General features: G+C 45.6%; 1 protein-coding gene across 1 annotated transcript in view; it reads left to right on the forward strand.

Moving 5' to 3' along the window:
- Positions 1-11,446: 11,446 nt before the first annotated feature.
- MORC3 (MORC family CW-type zinc finger 3) overlaps positions 11,447-18,369 on the forward strand; it is a 47,417-nt gene continuing 40,494 nt past the window's right edge. Inside the window, exon 1 of the mRNA XM_015422389.1 lies at positions 11,447-11,493. Coding sequence (XP_015277875.1) covers positions 11,452-11,493 — 42 coding nt within the window. The 5' untranslated portion in view covers positions 11,447-11,451. The remainder of the gene's footprint in view (positions 11,494-18,369) is intronic.

An 18,369-nucleotide genomic window follows, 5' to 3' on the forward strand; every position in this document is an offset into this window, starting at 1 on the left:
CCCTGGTCCACAGGCTTTCTGTACCTTTTCCCTCCCTTACCCCTGCTTCTGAGAGTGGTACGCAAGATCATCCGAGACGGAGCGGACTGCATGTTGATAACACCATGGTGGCCGAGACAACCATGGTTCACAACAGTCCTCGAGATGTCAAAGGGAATATACCACCAATTCCCTCCAGTACAGGACCTCCTCTTCCTGTCAGACTCCCCTCTCCTACATCATGACGTACCACGCTTGAAATTGACGGCGTGGAGAATAACGTCAAAGGTTTTTCGACCCATGTAGCCAATGTTCTACTGAACGCCAGGAAACCTGCTACGCGAAGGTCCTACCATTATAAATGGCAATGATTCTGTTCTTCCCTAGGTGATAATGCCCCTCAAGCCTCCTCTGCAGGCCTCGAGAAAGTTTTCCAATTCCTCCTTTCCCTCGCTGACTCGGGACTTTCCCATTCATCGTTAAAAGTTGGCCGCAATTTCGGCCTACCATGTTCACGTTGACGGATGCACCATGTTTTCACATCCACTTTAGAAATGTTTTTTAAAAGGTTTGTTACACCTCTACCCTCCTGTCAAAACTGTTGTTCCCTGGGATCTTCCTCTAGTCCTTCGTCAACTTACGAGGAAACCCTTTGAGCCACTTGCAACTTGCAATATGAAATTCCTGTCTTGGAAGATGGCCTTTCTAGTGGCCATCACCTCTGCAAGGCGAGTTGGAGAAATACTGGCTTTCCGACATGACACGCCTTATTTGTCATTCTTGCCAGACAGCGTCCACCTCGTCCCTAACATTTCATTCCTGCCAAAGGTAGTGTCAGAGTTCCACCTACAGGCAGAGGTCTTCCTCCCGGAATGTAGGTTTTAGAAAGCAAAAAAAAATTGGAAGGAAAAAAAAAAGAACTGAGGATTGAGTTTGACAGAACAGAATGGTCAGTAGGTTTGAAACTACCAGTTTAACCGAATAGAAAAGGAATATTGCCTCTAGGAAACTGAGAATATTCCCTTTTCAGTTATTCAGTGGGTGTTGCTCTATGTATTTTATATTTTTATGTATTTTATGTAAGCCATCCTGAGCCTGCCTCAGCAAGGAGGGCGGGATGTAAGTCAAATAAATAAATAAATATTTAGAAGGGACCCCTGTTTGGTGTGAGGAAGTGAATGTTCTTAGATTCCTCTAGAGTCAAAGGGAGCTCTAGACTCCCACAAGGATCAAGTACAGGAAGAAAGTACTAGCCTCCAGGAAAGTAAGATAGTTATATGAATCTTTATTAAGACAAGTTGCTGTTAATCTCAGACACAAACAAACCTCTCACTGTTAAGAACTGAGTCTCTAAGAAAATAAGCTTCAACAATACTCTGTTGCCAGTGCAAAATATTATCAACTGTAAATACTATGAAATTTACCTCGGTATTCTCATCCCCTGCCTATTCCTAACCCAACTGTGCTTGTTTAATAAAATCATCATTCCTGTTTGAACTTTACTTCATGTCAAGTGCCATTTACCAAGGGGTTTTGCTGGCTGGGTGCCGTAACAATAAAATTCATTCAATTCATTTACCAAGGGGATAACAAGAGGGCTCCTGCTTTTCTACCATAAATCTTTGGCCTGTGCAAAAAAACCCCCAAAAAACAACCAAATAACTTCACTATCACATGGTGGGACATGCAGAACATTATAAATCAGTTATTAACACACACGACAAGGGGGCTGCTCAGTCACAGAGTGGGAAATAGTGTTTTAGCAGTTTTGTTTACTGGGGAAATCTGCCTCACAGAATGGAATGATCAGGGGTCCACCATAGCTATAATTACCAGTCTCAAAGAAATAGGGCCACGGGGACAGCAGCAAAACCACCAGCATTTCACAGAGAGAAGAAAAAAAGACCCAAACGAATTTGGGGGTGTACGTACGGGTCCCAGAAATGCACACACACTGGCATCTAGGGACTCCAGATATAAGCCAAAATGCTCCTTGGGGCAAGCTGATATGTTTACCCCCAAAACAATAACTGGATGGATTTACCTGTGTTGAACTATAGGCATTAATGGTGCTTGATAACCCTGTAAGTGCTAATGGAAAAAGCTACCAGGGTTGGTGAATAGTGTTAAGTGTTGCTTACTTAGGGTAAATGGGTGAGGGGAAGTAAGACTGGTTGTTGTTGGAGATTAGTCCAAGTCGAGGCAAGTCCAAGGTGAGGCAGATGTTCTTGGGAAACTCTCTAGGGTGGGGAGGAACTCATTAGGTGATCAACCACTCTGACTCACATGTCCAGGCATGTCTCTGGCTAGCATCCATTTTGTGTCATTTTGGGCCAAACAGTGTATTGCATTGATGATATTTGAGGAGGGGCGTTTATGGTTTTTTAGCTATAAACTCAGTGAGAGGAGGGGTCTCTCTGCTAACATTCCTTTAATATTTTTTCCACTGTTCAGAGGCAGCACCCCACTAACAGAGATAGAGACTAACTTTTCCATACTTCTGTTTTCCCAGGTCTTTTCCATTTCTTTTTCAAGAAACAATTTTACAGGGTCTTTGTGAGATCCACTTTATTTTACACATTCCCATAACAAAGTGCCCTATGCATTACTTGGCCACACTCCTAAGATCTATTATGACTACAGCTGCACTCCAAAGGATTGACCACTTCATCTCCTTATCAAGCAGATTCTCAGACACACAGCTCCCAGACGAGGCTGAAGTTGGTTCCTTATTCCCAGTTCCTTATTCATTCCTTATTCATGTCTTATTCATGAATTCATCCAAAAAAGTGAGGAGAGTTTAAAAGCTCTGGACCCCAAAATAAGATTTGGACCCCCAAACTTCATACACCCCTGTGTTCAGCGAACTCTCTACTTCGAGGGGGCATATGCTGTGTCCTGGTCCAAAGTGTGGTTCTTGGGCCAGCTGCTCCAAAGTGAGGCGCCCCCAGGACTCCAGATATATACTGGAGTCCAGCTGTACCCCAAAACAATATTTGGACCACCCCAAAGGACTCATCCCCACGCTCGGGAGACTGTCCCTGCAAGATGACATACAGTGATGCCCGGTCCAAACACTGGTTCCGGAGCCACAAGCATCTATTTGGAGTGCCTCCCAAAGGCCTGTATTTCAAAGATTTGAGAAAGGAAGTGCCCCCTACAACCAAAATGAGATTTAGACCCACTAGGCTTGCCAACTCCCCCGTTAGGGCGGGAGTCCCCAGATTTGAGTTCCCCCACCCCCGCTTTTTAATAATTGGCCAGTGGGGGTCGCTCTAGCAGCAGCAATAGAGACGAAGGCTAGAGCGCCCCACGTCTCTGACCGTCGGCGGGCACGTCTGCCTTCAAAGACGTGCTACTCGCCTCCTTAGCGCCGCCCACTCCCAGCATCCCTCCTTTGGTGGGCGATCTGCTTGTGTGTCGCCTGCATTTTCCCCAAGCCAACGCTGGCAGACCGAGGTGAGTCCCAAGCAGCAGGCAACCATCCCCTCCTCCTCGCTGAGCGCCGCCCTTCCTCCCCCCTCCTGGCGTGCCAGAAGAAAGGCGTGGATGCAATGCTGGAGGGCTCCAAGGCAGCTTCGGCTGTCACTGGGCCCACCAGCCCAGCCTCCGACAGTCCCAGGGGGGAGTGGGAGTGTTCAGGGACTGGAATGAGAGACCACGGAGTGGAGTGAGAGCCCCAGGGTGGAGCAGGAGTGTTTAGGGACTGGAATGAGAGACCACGGAGTGGAATGACAGCCCCAGGGTGTAGCAGGAGACTTCAGGGACTGGAATGAGAGACCATGGAGTGGAATGACAGCCCCAGGGTGTAGCAGGACCATTCTGGAACTGGAATGACAGGCCCAAGAATTGAATGACAGTCCTAGGGTGGAGTAGGAGTGTTCAGGGACTGGAATGAGAGCCCAAGGGTGGAGCAGGAGTGTTCAGGGACTGGAATGAGAGACCACGGAGTGGAATGACAGCCCCAGAGTGTAGCAGGAGACATCAGTGACTGGAATGAGAGACCATGGAGTGGAATGACAGCCCCAGGGTGTAGCAGGAGTGTTCTAGAACTGGAACGACAGGCCCAAGAATGGAATGACAGCCCCAGGGTGGAGAAGGAGTGTTCAGGGAGTGGAATGAGACACCACGGAGTGGAATGACAGCCCCTGGGTGTAGCAAGAGTGTTCTGGAACTGGAATGACAGGCCCTAGAGTGGAATGACAGCCCCAGGGTGTAGCAGGAGTGTTCTGGAACTGGAATGACAGGTCCAAGAGTGGGCTGGACAAACACTTGTCAGGGATGCTCTTGGATGGTCCTGCACTGAGCAGGGGTTTTTTTGGATGAATTCATGAATAAGGAACTAGGAATAAGGAACCAACTTCAGCCTCGTCTTTCCCAGCCACTTTCAAACCACCTTTGAACCACACAGTCAAGTTCTTTCCACTCAGCTGGATCTGTTTTGTTCATCAGGGCTGAGTCTGGGGTATGCCACACCCAGGATTCTTCAGTTTGACACGACTGGATCAACTTGTATCTTTTGCAACAAAGAAGGATTATATAATGTATTTATGTTTGTAGAACTGCAGTCGTAAGAACTGCAGTTGTAAGAACTCCCTTTCCCTGGCCAACAAAACAAATATCTGAATTCTTGAGTCCCTAATTACTTTCCACTGCTGGTGGAATACCTTTCACTGTGGGTGGTGGCTTCTGGAACTGCTACATCAATACCTTTATTAGGAACCTGAACTGTGTTGGGGGAAGCAGTCTAGGGATCTCTAACTGAAAAGTCTCAACATCTCATTGTACTACAATTCATAAGATCCTCACATTTATTTTATTTATTTACTTCATTTATACCCTGCCTTTTTCCCCAATGGCAACTCAAAGAGGCTTACATTGTTCTCCTCTCCTCCATTTTATCCTCAAAACCACCCTAAGAGGTAGGTTAAGCTGAGAGTGTGCTTCTGGCCAAAGGTCACCCAATAAGCTTCCATGGCACGATGGGGATCCCAGGCCAAACCTAGAAGCACAGAATTCGGGGAGCGCATTCCTACCATGACATAGATGCTCACTAAGAAGGGAGTTTTAGAAATTCGACCTCTAAGGGGGTCAAAAGGGGTAAAATGTGCTCCCCCCATTGCTTCCTATGTGGCTGCCAGGCTGCTGCCTCCTTGCACCCCCCTCTCTTTGATTATTCAGCTGCAGAGCTCAGTGTTCTGAGGTAAAAACAGTTACAGGAGACTGCAGAGAGCTAATGGCAGCTGAGGAAATCAGGAATGGCCGACCACCTGTGAGGTGCAGCAGTGCTGCTGGCCCAGCCTCCCTGATGGCTTCAAACATGCTCCCCCTACACCTGACAGGCGGCTGTCTGTCAGGTGCAGCAGCAGGTGCAGGGTGCTTAAAGCCATTAGGGAGTTCACCCCAGCAGTAACATCTTAGCGATCCTGCTGGCCCAGCCTCCACAGTGGCTTGCAATACCCCTCCCCCCTACACTGGACAGGCAGCTGCCTGTCAGGTGTAGGAGACAGTGGAATGCTTACAGCTCTCGGGGAGGCTTGCTCAGCAGGATTGCCTTAGTGCTGCTGTTGGCCCAGCCTCCCTAATGCCTTTAAACACACTCCCCCCCAACACCAGACAGGCAGGTGTCTGTCAGGTGTAGGAGCAGAGCCAGGGTATTTTAATCCATCAGGGAGGCTGCCCAAGCAGAAACGCCTTAGCAATGCTGCTGGGCCAGCCTCCCCAAAGGGTTTAGACACACTCCCATCCACCCCTCCTCCAGCTGATAGGTGGTTATCTGCAGGGGTCTTGTTGTAGAAAAAGCTGCCGGAGCTCATTAGCATAACTCATTAGCATAACTTATTTGCATATGCCACGCCCCCTGACATCACCGGAAGTGACAGAAGGCCACACCCCCTGACATCACTGGAAGTGTGTCAGAAGGCCCGGCTACTTACCCTCCTGCTTCATCCTCATTCCCAAACGGAATGAGGATCGAAGCAGAGGGCGGGGTAAAGAAGGGGGCGGGGCTTCACCACGTGACCGCCCCGCCCCTTAGAGGTTCTCTTCCGGAGCTCCGTACCTGAGAGCTCCCCCCCGACTAGAGCCCTGGTTATCTGTCAGGGGCAGAGCATTGAAAGCCACCGGGGAGGGTGCCCAAGCAGCATTGCCTTAGCAGTCCTGCTGGTCCAGCCTCCCCAATGCTTTCAGACATGCTACCTTTCCTACACCTGACGGACCGCCGCCTGTCAAGGGTTGGAAGAATTCGGAGTTCTTAATGCCATCAGGGAGGCTTGCTTAGCAGGATTTCCTTAGCGCTGCTGCTGGCCCAGCCTCCCTGATGCCTTTAAACACAATCCTCCCCCCAAACACAAGAGAGGCAGGTGTTTGTCAGGTACAGGACCAGGGTACTTTAATACATCAGTGAGTCTGCCCCAGCAGGATCATCTTAGCAATGCTGCTGGCCCAGCTTAGCCACACTCCCACCCACTATGGAAATATACCCCAAATTTGTAGAAAAGTGGTTTCCTGTATTAGGTTATTTAACTTCTTACAATGTGGGTTCTAGAAAATTGGTTCGTATGAACTTGCTTAATATATGATTGCTCAGATGTTGTTTTGAATAAGTAGTTATGTCCCACTTCTTAAATGTAACATGAGAAGCATTTTTGTAAAAAAATAAATAAAAGGGTATGCCCTATACCTCCGCCCCCCCAAAAAAAACCCTGCACGAAGAAACCCAAAATAAGGGGAGTGCATTGCCCCCACTACAAAGAGATTTCTGAAAAACATGAACCCTAAGGGGGTAAAAAGGGGACAAAATGTGTTCCCCAAATTGTTTCCCATGTGCCTGGCTGGCTGCTGCCTCCTTGCCCTCCCCCTTCTAATTGGTCAACTGTGTAGCTCAGAGTTCTGAGGTAAAACCTGCCTGCTTGCACCCACTTCCCTCTGATAGCTGAGCCGTGGATCGCAATGTTCTGAGGTTAAAACACAGTTAAAAGAGACTGCAGACAGTTGAGGACAGTTACAGAAATCAGTGATTAAAGACTCCTTTTTTAAAATAAGTTTTATTATTTTATAACACAGAGACAAACAGACAAACAGACATGAGAGTAATAATAGCTTCATCATATCTCTTAAATTCCCCTTGTACATGTGTCTATAAACCACTTTTCACTCCAATAGGTATTTTTATTTTTCAAATCTATGTTTTGCAATCTAGCTTTTTTATAAATACATTCTGCAAGTCTAACTATGCATATATCTTGAAATAACATGATCACCCCAATTAATAACAAGTTCTCTCATGTTTAAGCTTTCTACAATAAAGTTCTCTAAGCTAACTTTATTCTAATCATTATAATACTTTTATGAGTACATTCTCTGCAATTCTCCGTCATATTTCTTTCCTAAGCATCCTTCTCTAATCAACTTTGTTCAAATAGACATTTGTATCCTAGTTCCTTCCTTTTTTATTTTTATTTTTTATACAATTTAATATATCTTCTGTTTATAAAATCTTTCAACAAATCTCACAATTTCCCCAAATTTTTACTATGGGCTATACTTTGTAAATGCGTAAAACCACCAAAAGTACATTCAATGTGTAATTACAAATACAATTTCCCCTAGCCCATCTTAGTCAATTTTACTAAAACACAGATTCTCTGGGTTTGTCTTATTTTAAAAATTTATTCTTTTCTTTTTGTAATTCCTTCTTTTCAATAAAATCATCAATCTGTGCCTTTCTTCCTTAGAGGGGGTCCCAAGAAGCAGGCTGGAGCCCCCCCCCCCTAGGCAGCTGGTAAGGACTTGGCAACCCTACTGTGAATAGAGAAGACAGATCTTTCTACAAACTTGAAAAACACCCCAGATTTTCAGGGGGGAAATTAAAATCTGGGGAAACTACATTGGGGGGTTAAAACAGTTTTGCAAACTTTCCAGGTTGGCGAATAACTGAGAAGGGAAGAATGAGGCAAGGAAAGGGGAGAGGATATGGGAATTGCCAGAAGAGAGAAAGAGGAAATAGTGTGGGGAGGGAGATACAGGGGCAAGTGAGGTGCCCCCACAAGTCCTTGTAGGTTCCACACCATGCAAGTGGCTTGGCCCAGCAGCCAATACCATACAACTGGACTGTAGTTTTCTAAGCAGAGACTGCCAGGGGGGATAGATAAAGGTAGGTTGAGAAGGAAGCAAGAAAAGTGAAGAGGTGGGGCTTTCAGAGAAAGGAAAGAGAAATTAGTGCAGGAAGTCCTTGTGAGTCCCCTGCTTGTACATCCAGTTCTCAACCTGGCCAGATACTTGTGGATACTTAAATCTAGATCTAGAGAGTGGAGCAGTGAACACACAAAACAGATCTTTCTTCAGAGAAAAGGCCAAGGTTTGCAGAAAAATCTGAAATCTAAAAAAAGCATTGGGAGGTTAACCCCACCCCCAAATAATGCAAATAGTAACTCTAACTTTGAGGAAACGACCTTTGTGGCTGTTGCTAGGTGACCACAACAGTATTACCAGTTGAAGCCTTGGTATAGGGTTGCCAGGTCAAATTGTTGTGCTGGCGGCAGGCACATGGAGGAGGAGGGGACAGCTTATTTTGCACCCTAGGTGAGGATCCCTTCTGGCGCCCGCCCTGTGCGCCCACCAATTTTCAAAAATCCATCCAAGAAGAGGAAAGTGAGTTTTGTTTGCCTGCTTAAGCTACTTTAGTGAGGCCTCTTGTAAGAAGGGTAACATACTATATGCCCAGTTGCCTGCCCTTCACTCTTTCACAGAGCTGCAGCAAGGACCATCGATTGCCTGGAACTAAAATCTTCACAAAAGCCTCCCCCACCCCACCCCCAACGAAAGCAGAACTTACCTTCCTTCTGGGCACACTTGCCAAAATCGGGGAGAAAGAGGCAGTGGCCGCGGTTACCTGGTCAGGGAGATGCAGGGCTTTTGGCAGTGGGGGGGTGCACGTCACAGGCCGGAAGCTCTACCGTCCCCCAGCTGGCATCCCATTCCCTCCTCCTCTGCGTGCCTGTCCTGGCTGGACTCCTGGTTTCCCCTCCTCTGCTCCTCCTCAGAGGAGGCCTTTGGCGGCGGCGGGCCGGGTGTATCTCCAATACACAACTGGGCCTGATCCACTGGCAAGCACTGCATAACTGGGCCATAGTTCTTTCTGGCGAGAGGTTGCCTGAGGGAGGGAAGGAGGAAAAACTGAAGACAGTGGAGCAGATAAAGGGAGGTAGATGGTGGGTAGGACCAAAGAAGGAAGCAAGAAAAAGGGAAAGACTAGAGGCTGTCAGGGAAGGGAAAAAGAAAATAGTGGAGGTGAGACAACCAACTGGGGCACCTGTCTGTCAATGTGTCTAGTTCTCAGCATGGTCCAATCTGTGGAGATTCAAATTCAGTGACTGGAGCCATGAACAAACAAGTCTCAGAAAAGTCCCTGATATTCAGAAATATCTGAAATCTAAAGAGAAAAAAATGGGGGTTGACTTCCCCAAGCCAATAGAAGCAATGCTTGCCCTTTTAAGAAATGGACTGTCAGTGGCCATTGTGAAGGTTGCTAGGCAACCACAATATTGCAGGTGGGAGTGGGCAGGTCCTTTCCACGGCTGCGATGCCTTTCCAGTTCATCCCTGTTCCCCTCCCTCCTTCTCTGGAGGAAGAACTCATCTGGGCCAGGCACAGCAGCAACAACAGGTCAGCTTGCTACCTTGTAACTACTACCACACAGAATACAGCAGTGGCTATCTATGAAACACCACACAACTTGCACAGGCCCAGCAGCAGCCTCCCCACAACTTTTATGATTCAGCCAGGCCTGGCAGTGGCCACCACAGAACTCAATTGAGCAACTTCCTGCTTAATGATTTTTGCATACTGGCCAGAAACTTTCTAGGAAGAGGCTACCTGGGGGAGGGAAGGAGAGAAATCTGAGTGCCAATGTGGTGTAGTGGCTAGTGTCAGAACAGGATATGGGAAACCCATGTTCGAATTTCCACCCTGCCATGGAAGCTTGCTGGGTAATCTTCAGCAAGTCACTCTGTCTCAGCCAACCCGACATTAAAGGGCTACTGTAAGAACAAAATGGACAAGAAAATAATGATGTAAGCTGCTTTGTGTCCCTCCCCCTTGCTTCCAAGTCACAGCTGACTCATGGGAACCGCATAGGATTTTCAAGGCAAGAGATATTCAGAGATGGTTTGCTATTGCCTGCCTCTTCATTGTGACCCTGGTATTACTTGATGGTTGCCCATCCAAACACTAGACAGAACTGACTCTGCTTAGCTTTCAAGTTCTGAAGGGATCAGGCAAGCCTGTGCTACCCAGGTAAGGGCTTGTTGAAGAAAGATGGGGATAAATGAAGCAAATAAAAAATAAAGCTCACGAGTGCAGGGCAGATAAAAGAAAGACTGGTTGATGAGTGGAAAGAAGAGAAGGAAGGAGGCAAAAGGGTAGAGGATATGAATGTTGCCAGGAGAGAATGTGGACCCAGGGGGAAAGTGGGTATGGGGAGTGAAGTGACTCATCCAAGTCCTTGCACGTTCTCTGTATAGTTTATTTACATACTACAATTTTGTCATGGTAAAAGGTAAAGGTTTCCTTGGTGCTCATCTCCGTTTCAAAGCCGAAGAGCCAGCGCTGTCCGAAGACGTTTCCGTGGTCATGTGGCCGGCGTGACTAAACACCAAGGCGCACGGAATGCTGTTACCTTCCCACCGAAGTGGTACCTATTTATCTACTCGCAATTTCTTGCTTTCGAACTGCTAGGTTGGCAGGAGCTGGAACTAGAGATGGGAGCTCACTCCATCATGCGGCACCCGGGTCTCGAACTGCTGAACTACCGACCATCCACAGCCTGCAGTTCAGCGTCTTAACCACTTGAGCCACTGCAGCTCCTACAATTTTGTCATAGTTTTATACAATTATAAGAAACTGTGAAGAGTTTAGAATTAGATTTTGTGGTACCTATAATTAGAAAATACGGTCATTAAAATACAAAACCTGAAGGCTTGAAAATGAGTCTGGCTCCTAATGTTTTCGTATTAAAACGCATGCATAGTAAAACAAATGTAGAGTCCAGTGGCACCTTTAAGACCAAGAAAGGCTTATTCAAGATATGCAGAGCTTTCGTGTGCAAGGCGCAGGGCTGACAAGGCTGACTACCTGGATCTACGCATGCATAGTGTTAATCTGTCTATAGCACCCCACGTGGCTACAGAAAAAAAAATATAAACAGTCGGATTAAAAGGAAATACAAGACGTAAAGTAGCTATGCTTCTGTGTTGAACCCAAGCGTATACAAGATAAGGACAATATATATATGTGTATATATATATATCTTCCCCACTAGGCTAACTACCAAAGACCAAAACGACAAAAGAATCCATCTGCACTGATCCAGTCTCCGCCCCCGGAAGTGCCTTAAATCGGAGAAAAGAGGGTTGGGAAAGGGGAAGCTTTTTTTCCTCCTTCCCTCGCTGCGGCTTTTGTATTCGAGCTAAAATGGCGGCGGTGCAAGCCAAGAGTGGGATCCTTCTCAGTGCGGTGAGAGGGGATGGGGTGGGTGGGTAATGTTTGTGGGTGGAATCCGTGCCGGGCGAGAAAATAAGGTTTTTACTTGCAACGAAAAGGCAGGCGACAGGCCTGATCGCTGATTTCTTTTTCCTCCCGCGCGTATTTGGGGGTGGAGTTGGTTTCTCTTTCGCCTTCTTAAGTTTCCATTTCCTTTCTCTCTGCAAGAGATGGTCGTTGACGGTGAAGTTAAATCTTCCCATCCCCCCCGCCGCGGGTTTTCCCAAGAGACGAATTTCTCTATCTCTGCGGCAGAGAGATGCTCGGAGTTTTATCTTTAGGAAAGGGGGGTGGGGTTTGCCAGGCCAGGGTTCTTACGTTTAAAAGTTGTATAAAAAAGGAAACTAAAACCCGGTATAGATTATCCTGATTGATGGGAGAACCTGCTGGTGGTGTAATTCTCAATATTGTCTAGCTCTTAAAGGCATGGGAGCTTTCCTTGGGGTCCGGCTCTTAACAAAATTGTTGCTTCACATTAGCATAGCCTTCTTATTGCCTGCAAAACCTGGTTCCTTGTGGAGTTACAGACTCTTGCCTTCTCTGTTTGTCCTGCTGTTTTGAGAGACGTGGTGCGCTGGGCTTAAGTCTAATTATAATCGAAAGAAGACCTAGATGCAATGTGGGGAGCAAGAGTGAGAATTTTAGGAAAACAAGTGATGGGAGAGATAAAGCATGCCGGGCTTTTAGCTTTCGCTTTGTAGCACCGGAGGAGGAGTTAACAGAGGCGGGCCTTAAGCAGTTGTGTTGATACACTGAAGGAAGGGATGTGTCTCTGTTGGTTCACCTGGCCTGGTATTCCGGAGTCTGATCATGGGTCTTTGGGGTCTCCTGAGGAGGTTTTCCACAGCCCTGTCACCTGTGTTTCTTTTAATAGAAGATGCTAGCAGTTTGTCTGGAGACGTAGTGTTAAGATCATGTGCTCTGCCACTGAGCTATGGCCTCTGCTCGGCACACAGGGTACTTAATTGTACAGAGTTGCACCAACTTGCTAAAAAGAAGTCAGAGTGTCCGTTCATGTGGAAATCACAATTCCCACCTCGATTTATTTTCTTTCTCTCTCCCCCCCCCCCCCCCCCAACAGACACCTTTTACATCTTTTTCCTGCCATTCCTCCAAGGATTTCCTGTACTACTGTTGCTGCATTTTGGAATTCTTAGCAGATTCCTCATTTGGAATTACATTTGTTACACCCTCTGGTCTTTTGCTTTCCAGTCATAGAGGCAGCAATACATGGTGTCTTAAATGCGAGGGAGTGATTCTTGAGGCCCACTGGAAATCATGTCTGGGCGACACTGGCTCTTAAACCAAAAAGCATTGGGACTATTTGCATGGTTTCCTTGGAAGGGTACTGTTCACATGCTGAAGTATGGTTCACAGTTTTCTGCATGTGAGGACTGTAAGACATTGAGAGCTGATTACTGGTAGAATAAGGTACTTGAACAGAATGTAAACATAAGAACACTGCTTTAAAAAACACACCAGTGTTTGATATGGTGTAGCTGCTGTTGTAAAAATCTTTATCCCCATGCTTCTTAGGGCTGAGATCTGTATCAAATTATGCCCAAGGGGCAGGTTACAGCTCTGATATTCTATAGCTGCCTGCCTAAATAACCCAACTCAAAGGGAATGAGGGAACACCTCTATTGTATGAGCTGTGGTGAAGGATCATGAGTCCACATTGAAGACAGATGCATGTAGCAGCTGTTGGGGCGGGAGCAGTGGTCCTGCTACTTTCCCAAAGGTGCTATATGCCCCTCACCCATTCTCAGAATACTCATGATAATGAGGGACATATTATTGTAAATCCCTGTTTGACCTTAGATTGTTATGATTAAACCTCAGATGATTACCTTGTTCTTTTAACATTAAAAGGAACTAAAGTATTACATTTAGACTGAAGGTGAGTTCACACTTCCCAGTGACCCCCATGCAAGTGCCTCAGGAATCATAGTGCAGACGCTGAGTTTTCAGTAATCTGTAGGAGGTTGTACACTGTGTGATGCAGTGTCCAGGCTGCAAGAGGGGGGGGGGGAGTTTTATTTGAATAAGGGCAACATGCAGCCAAAAGTTTAGCTCAGATGTCCACTGTTTACCAGTTGTGTTCCAATTTTTATACCCTTGGTTCAATGGTCAATATTGCAAGAAGGCTGTTTTGAAGATACCTCATGCTCTAAAACAACTTGTCAGCAAATTGTGTTAGTATAGATGTTTCCTCCACATCTTTTTCACCTGTAGGTTGGTGGGGAATGTAATGGAAATGATCAGATGACTCTGACTGCTGATCCATGCTATTGCAGTGGTACTCCTTTTGTAAGCTGCCATATCTTGATTCATGAGTGACTCCAAGATAGTAGTTTCTCATTTTCTTGCCTGGTAAGACCCAAGCTCTAGAGCCACATCATACATAACAAAAAACCAAAAAAAACCCCACTGTAAGCTATGAATGCTACCTGGAACCTTAATATTCAGAGGTATACTAATTTGAATACTAATTGTGGGGGTTGGGAGCTCTTTCCCCCTGCATGTCAGCCAGCCAAGGTTTACCACTGAAATGGACTATTGATCTATTCCAGGAGGTCTGCTCTTATATAATCCACCCTGTGGTTGTAATGGCCACTCTTTGGCCAGCTTGTTAATGAAGAACTAGCTTCCAGCCCTTCTATAGCAAGCGGGGAGCAACTGTTACCCCTCTCTTCCTTGGAAAAGCCTCACTGGAGAGAAAGTTGCTGCTCTGGTTGTTACTTCATTCCAGCTTTTCTTTGCCTCAGTTTTAACTGCAGAGCAGTTTTCTATTACAAAGCAGGTGTGCTTGGAGTTTGTTGTCATTATACAAAACATTCTAGCATTAGAGATTCTCTAGTAGGGAGTATAGGGAACAGTGACACTGTCCTCCTGGAAAAGATACAATGTGTTTATGAGCAACAGCCCTAACTCCTTAGCACTTGTTCTGGATTGCGTGAGGTATTAAATTCTTAAATCAAAGCACTTCAGTTAAACCACTTTCATGTATGATTTATCACAATTTTCCTTTTTGGGTCATTGTGTGTGACAATCATATGCAGAACTTTTTCTCTGTGTGCATAAGTTGGAAAACCCAAATTGCTCATCCTTCCCAATTCATAGACATTGATTTTGTAATTTATTTGTTTATGTCCCAGTTTGGTGTAGTGGTTAAGTGTGCGGACTCTAATCTGGGAGAACCGGGTTTGATTCCCCACTCCTCCACTTGCACCTGCTGGATGACCTTGGGCAAGCCATAATTCTGGCACAGCTGTTCTTGAAAAAGAGCAGTTCCTGTCAGAGCTCTCTCAGCCCCACCTACCTCACAGAGGGTGTCTGTTATGGGGAGAGGAAGGGAAAGGAGTTTGTAAGCCGCTCAGAGACTCCCTTGGGTAGTGAAGGGCAGGGTATAAATCCAATCTCTTACCTTCTTTCGCTTCCACAGTGGGGACCCAGAGCAGCTTATATCTTTCTCCTTTCCTTCATTTTGTCCTCACAACAACCCTGTGAGGTAGGTTAGGCTGAGAGTGTGATAGGGTCAGGGTCACTCGGAGTTTCCATGGCATGAGAGGGGTTTTGAACCTGGGTCTTCCAGATACTAGTCCCCACTCTTGACCAATGCTCCCTCTAAGCTGTGGAGTCTTGTGAGCAAAAATTCTACTTTGTGAGCTACTGGGATTAAAGTTGTGAGTGAGCGATTTGGCTACTGCATAAATTAGTTTGCTCTGGAGCCATCCTTCCTGAGCTAAGACAAAAATGTGTGAGCCGAAAGCTAAAAAACTGTGAGCTAGCTCACACTAACTCAGCTTAGAGGGAACACTGCTCTTGACCACTACACTGGCTCCCACTGAGTATGCAGGCAGTATAATACAGCTCTTCCCCCTCAATACACACATTGCAGAATTCTGCTTGGGAGAGTCTGAAGTTGTCAAAGGAGAAACTCGCTGTGACTAGCTCTGGTACTTCATGTACCAGTAGCAGAATGTAATTTCAGTTGCAGTGCCAGTCTCTGGTGAGATCAGTTACATTTTTTAGAAGGGTAACTGTGTTAGTCTGTTGTAATTCTACTAATTTTTCTAACATTTTTTTATTAAAACATTTCTACTCTGCCTTTCCTGGTGGTTCAGATTTGCTTACAATAAAGTTAAAAACATGTTCAGCTAAAACCAAAAATAAAATAGGTAAAGGTTTCCCTTGCTCGAAAGCCAGTCGAATCCAACTGTAGGGATTCCTCATCTCCGTTTCCAAGCCGAAGAGCCAGCACTGTCCAAAGACGTTTCCGTGGTCATGTGGCTGGCATGACTAGACGCCGATGTGCACGGAACGCTGTTACCTTCCCACCGAAGTGGTACTTATTTATCTACTTGCAATTTCTTGCTTTCAAACTGCTAGGTTGGCAGGAGCTGGGACCAGAGACAGGAGCTCACTCCGTCATGCAGCACTTGGGTCTCGAACTGCTGAACTACCGACCTTCTGGTCTGCAGTTCAGCATCTTAACCACTGGAGCCACTGCAGCGCCTTAAAAAATAAAAATAAAATAGCAAACCCCAAATATCTTTGACCCCCCCTTTTAAAGATGCCTGCCATTCAAATCCCCTCAAAAGTCCTAGCAATGAGGCAGTCATTATAGCTCCTCCTGAAGAGCTCCAAGGAGCCCCTCTCTCCACCTCTTCAGGGTGCTCATCCCACAGAGCTGGAGCCATGCTGGAAAGGGCCAGGCCTCTGATTGATGCCAGAAAAGCCACCTAAGTGGAGGGATAGCCACCAGATGGCTGCCTGACTACCATAGTTGATGCACAAGGTCATAACTTGATCAATATCTGTAATGGATATGCAGTCCCTGGTCTTTGTGCAAGCCTTGGGAAATGCAGTCAATTTTCTTGATGAATTCTAGTTTCATACTGCAGTCTACCTTGAGAACTTATGTTGGAGAATGATGTCTTTTAGGTCAGCAGCATTCTCCCAACAAAAGAACTCCCAAAGGAGACCACAGCTAAATTAGAATTTAAACAAACAAATAAAAGATCCCATTGAAGACAATGCCCTCAGGGCGCTAAGGTTCTTTGACTTGTGTGGCTAGCCAGTTGAAGTCACACAGTGATGCAGTGTCCAGGCTGCAAGAGGGGGGGGGAGTTTTATTTGAATAAGGGCAACATGCAGCCAAAAGTTTAGCTCAGATGTCCACTGTTTACCAGTTGTGTTCCAATTTTCATACCCTTGGTTCTCCTCCCAGTTTTACATCATCATTGACGTCACTTACACATGTATATTTTAATTTTCTTTGTCTCTACCATCCATTAATCTTACTTTTGACAAACAAGATGTGTCTTTCTTTCAGCTTTTGCTGTCCTTTCATCCACAGCTGCCTTGTCAAAATCTCGTTATTAAAAGTGAAATACGGCACAAAGAACCTTCACAGTATCTCTGCTGACTGTTTCCCCAGTCTTTCCATTTCTAAAAACTTACTGGCTTAAATTCATATTATAAGCAAAAATTAACTTTCTCTGCTATTTTTTTTAATAAGATTTTATTGATTTTCCCAATACTACGGGTCATGGGGAAGGGATACTAATACCCTGTCTCTCGATCTAAAGGAAACAGGGATTGGAGCACTAATACATTGAAACTACTGGAATCGGGGAAGGGACACTAAAGTCTTTACTCTACATAGTCTAATGGGGGGGGAGGACTAACATGGTGACACGATCTGGGTTACATAGTTATATAGCTCTGTCACCTAATGTTACAAGATTGTTGTTTTATATAAAAGTTATTATACACAAAGATAATAAGAGTTTGCTTTAGTTGGTTAATTAGCAAAAGCTGTAATATAAACGATCATCTTGATTTTAGAGTCCTTTCTTCTTGCGTTTCTTTGATGTTCGGGGCTTGGCTGATCCTTTCTCTGAATCCGACGTCTCTGAAGAAGAGAAGAGATTGGATTGGATTTATACCCTGCCCTTCACTTGGAGTCTCAGAGCGGCTTACAAACTCCTTTCACTTCCCCTCCCCACAACAGACACCCTGTGAGGTGGGTGGGGCTGAGAGAACTCTGACACAAACTGCTCTTTTTCAAGGACAGCTGTGCCAGAGTTTGTGACTGACCCAAGGTCACATCAGCAGGTGAAAGTGGAGGAGTGGGGAATCACACTGGGTTCTCCCAGATTAGAGTCCACACACTTAACCACTACACCAAACTTAACCACTACACCAAATTGGCTTTCAACTGAAGAGTTGAAAGAGTTGGAACTAGTGCTTGATGAATCCTGTGAATAGGATTCTTCTTCATCTTCTTCTTCCTCCTCTAGTTTTTGTCTTCTTTTATTTCTTACTTTGCATTGAGTTTAAATATTGGTCCATAATTTTTTTTGCCTTAGGAACAGAGTCAATCTTAATTATTTTATCCCCATATTTGAAACTTAGTCCTTCAGGGAATGCCCATTGATAGGGTATTCCCCTTTTTTGTAGAGCGAGAGTGAATTCCCTATAAAGTTTCCTCCGCTTCCTAACTTCAAAGGGAATATCCTTTAAAATTTTTATCTCCTCATTCTTGATTTTCAAGGATTTCCCTTGTGTAGATTTCAGTGCCAAGTCTCTGGTAGATCACTTCGTGAATTTCAAACATATTTCTCCCGGGAGTTTATTTTTCCTTATAAAGTCTGGATAAATTCTGTAAAACCAGTCCATCTCCTTCAGTAGTTCTTCTTGTTTATAATCCATTAATGGTGCAAGAGCTTCTGCTATAAGCTCCTTTAAGTCTTCATTCTTATCTTCAGGGATCCCCTGGAAGCGTAGAACATACGTGGATCTTTCCAGCTGGAGCTGTATTAGCTGTGTTTTGTCAGATGA

Source organism: Gekko japonicus, unplaced genomic scaffold, assembly GCF_001447785.1.
Source record: "Gekko japonicus isolate JY-2015 unplaced genomic scaffold, Gekko_japonicus_V1.1 scaffold1070, whole genome shotgun sequence".
Lineage (NCBI taxonomy): Eukaryota > Metazoa > Chordata > Lepidosauria > Squamata > Gekkonidae > Gekko > Gekko japonicus.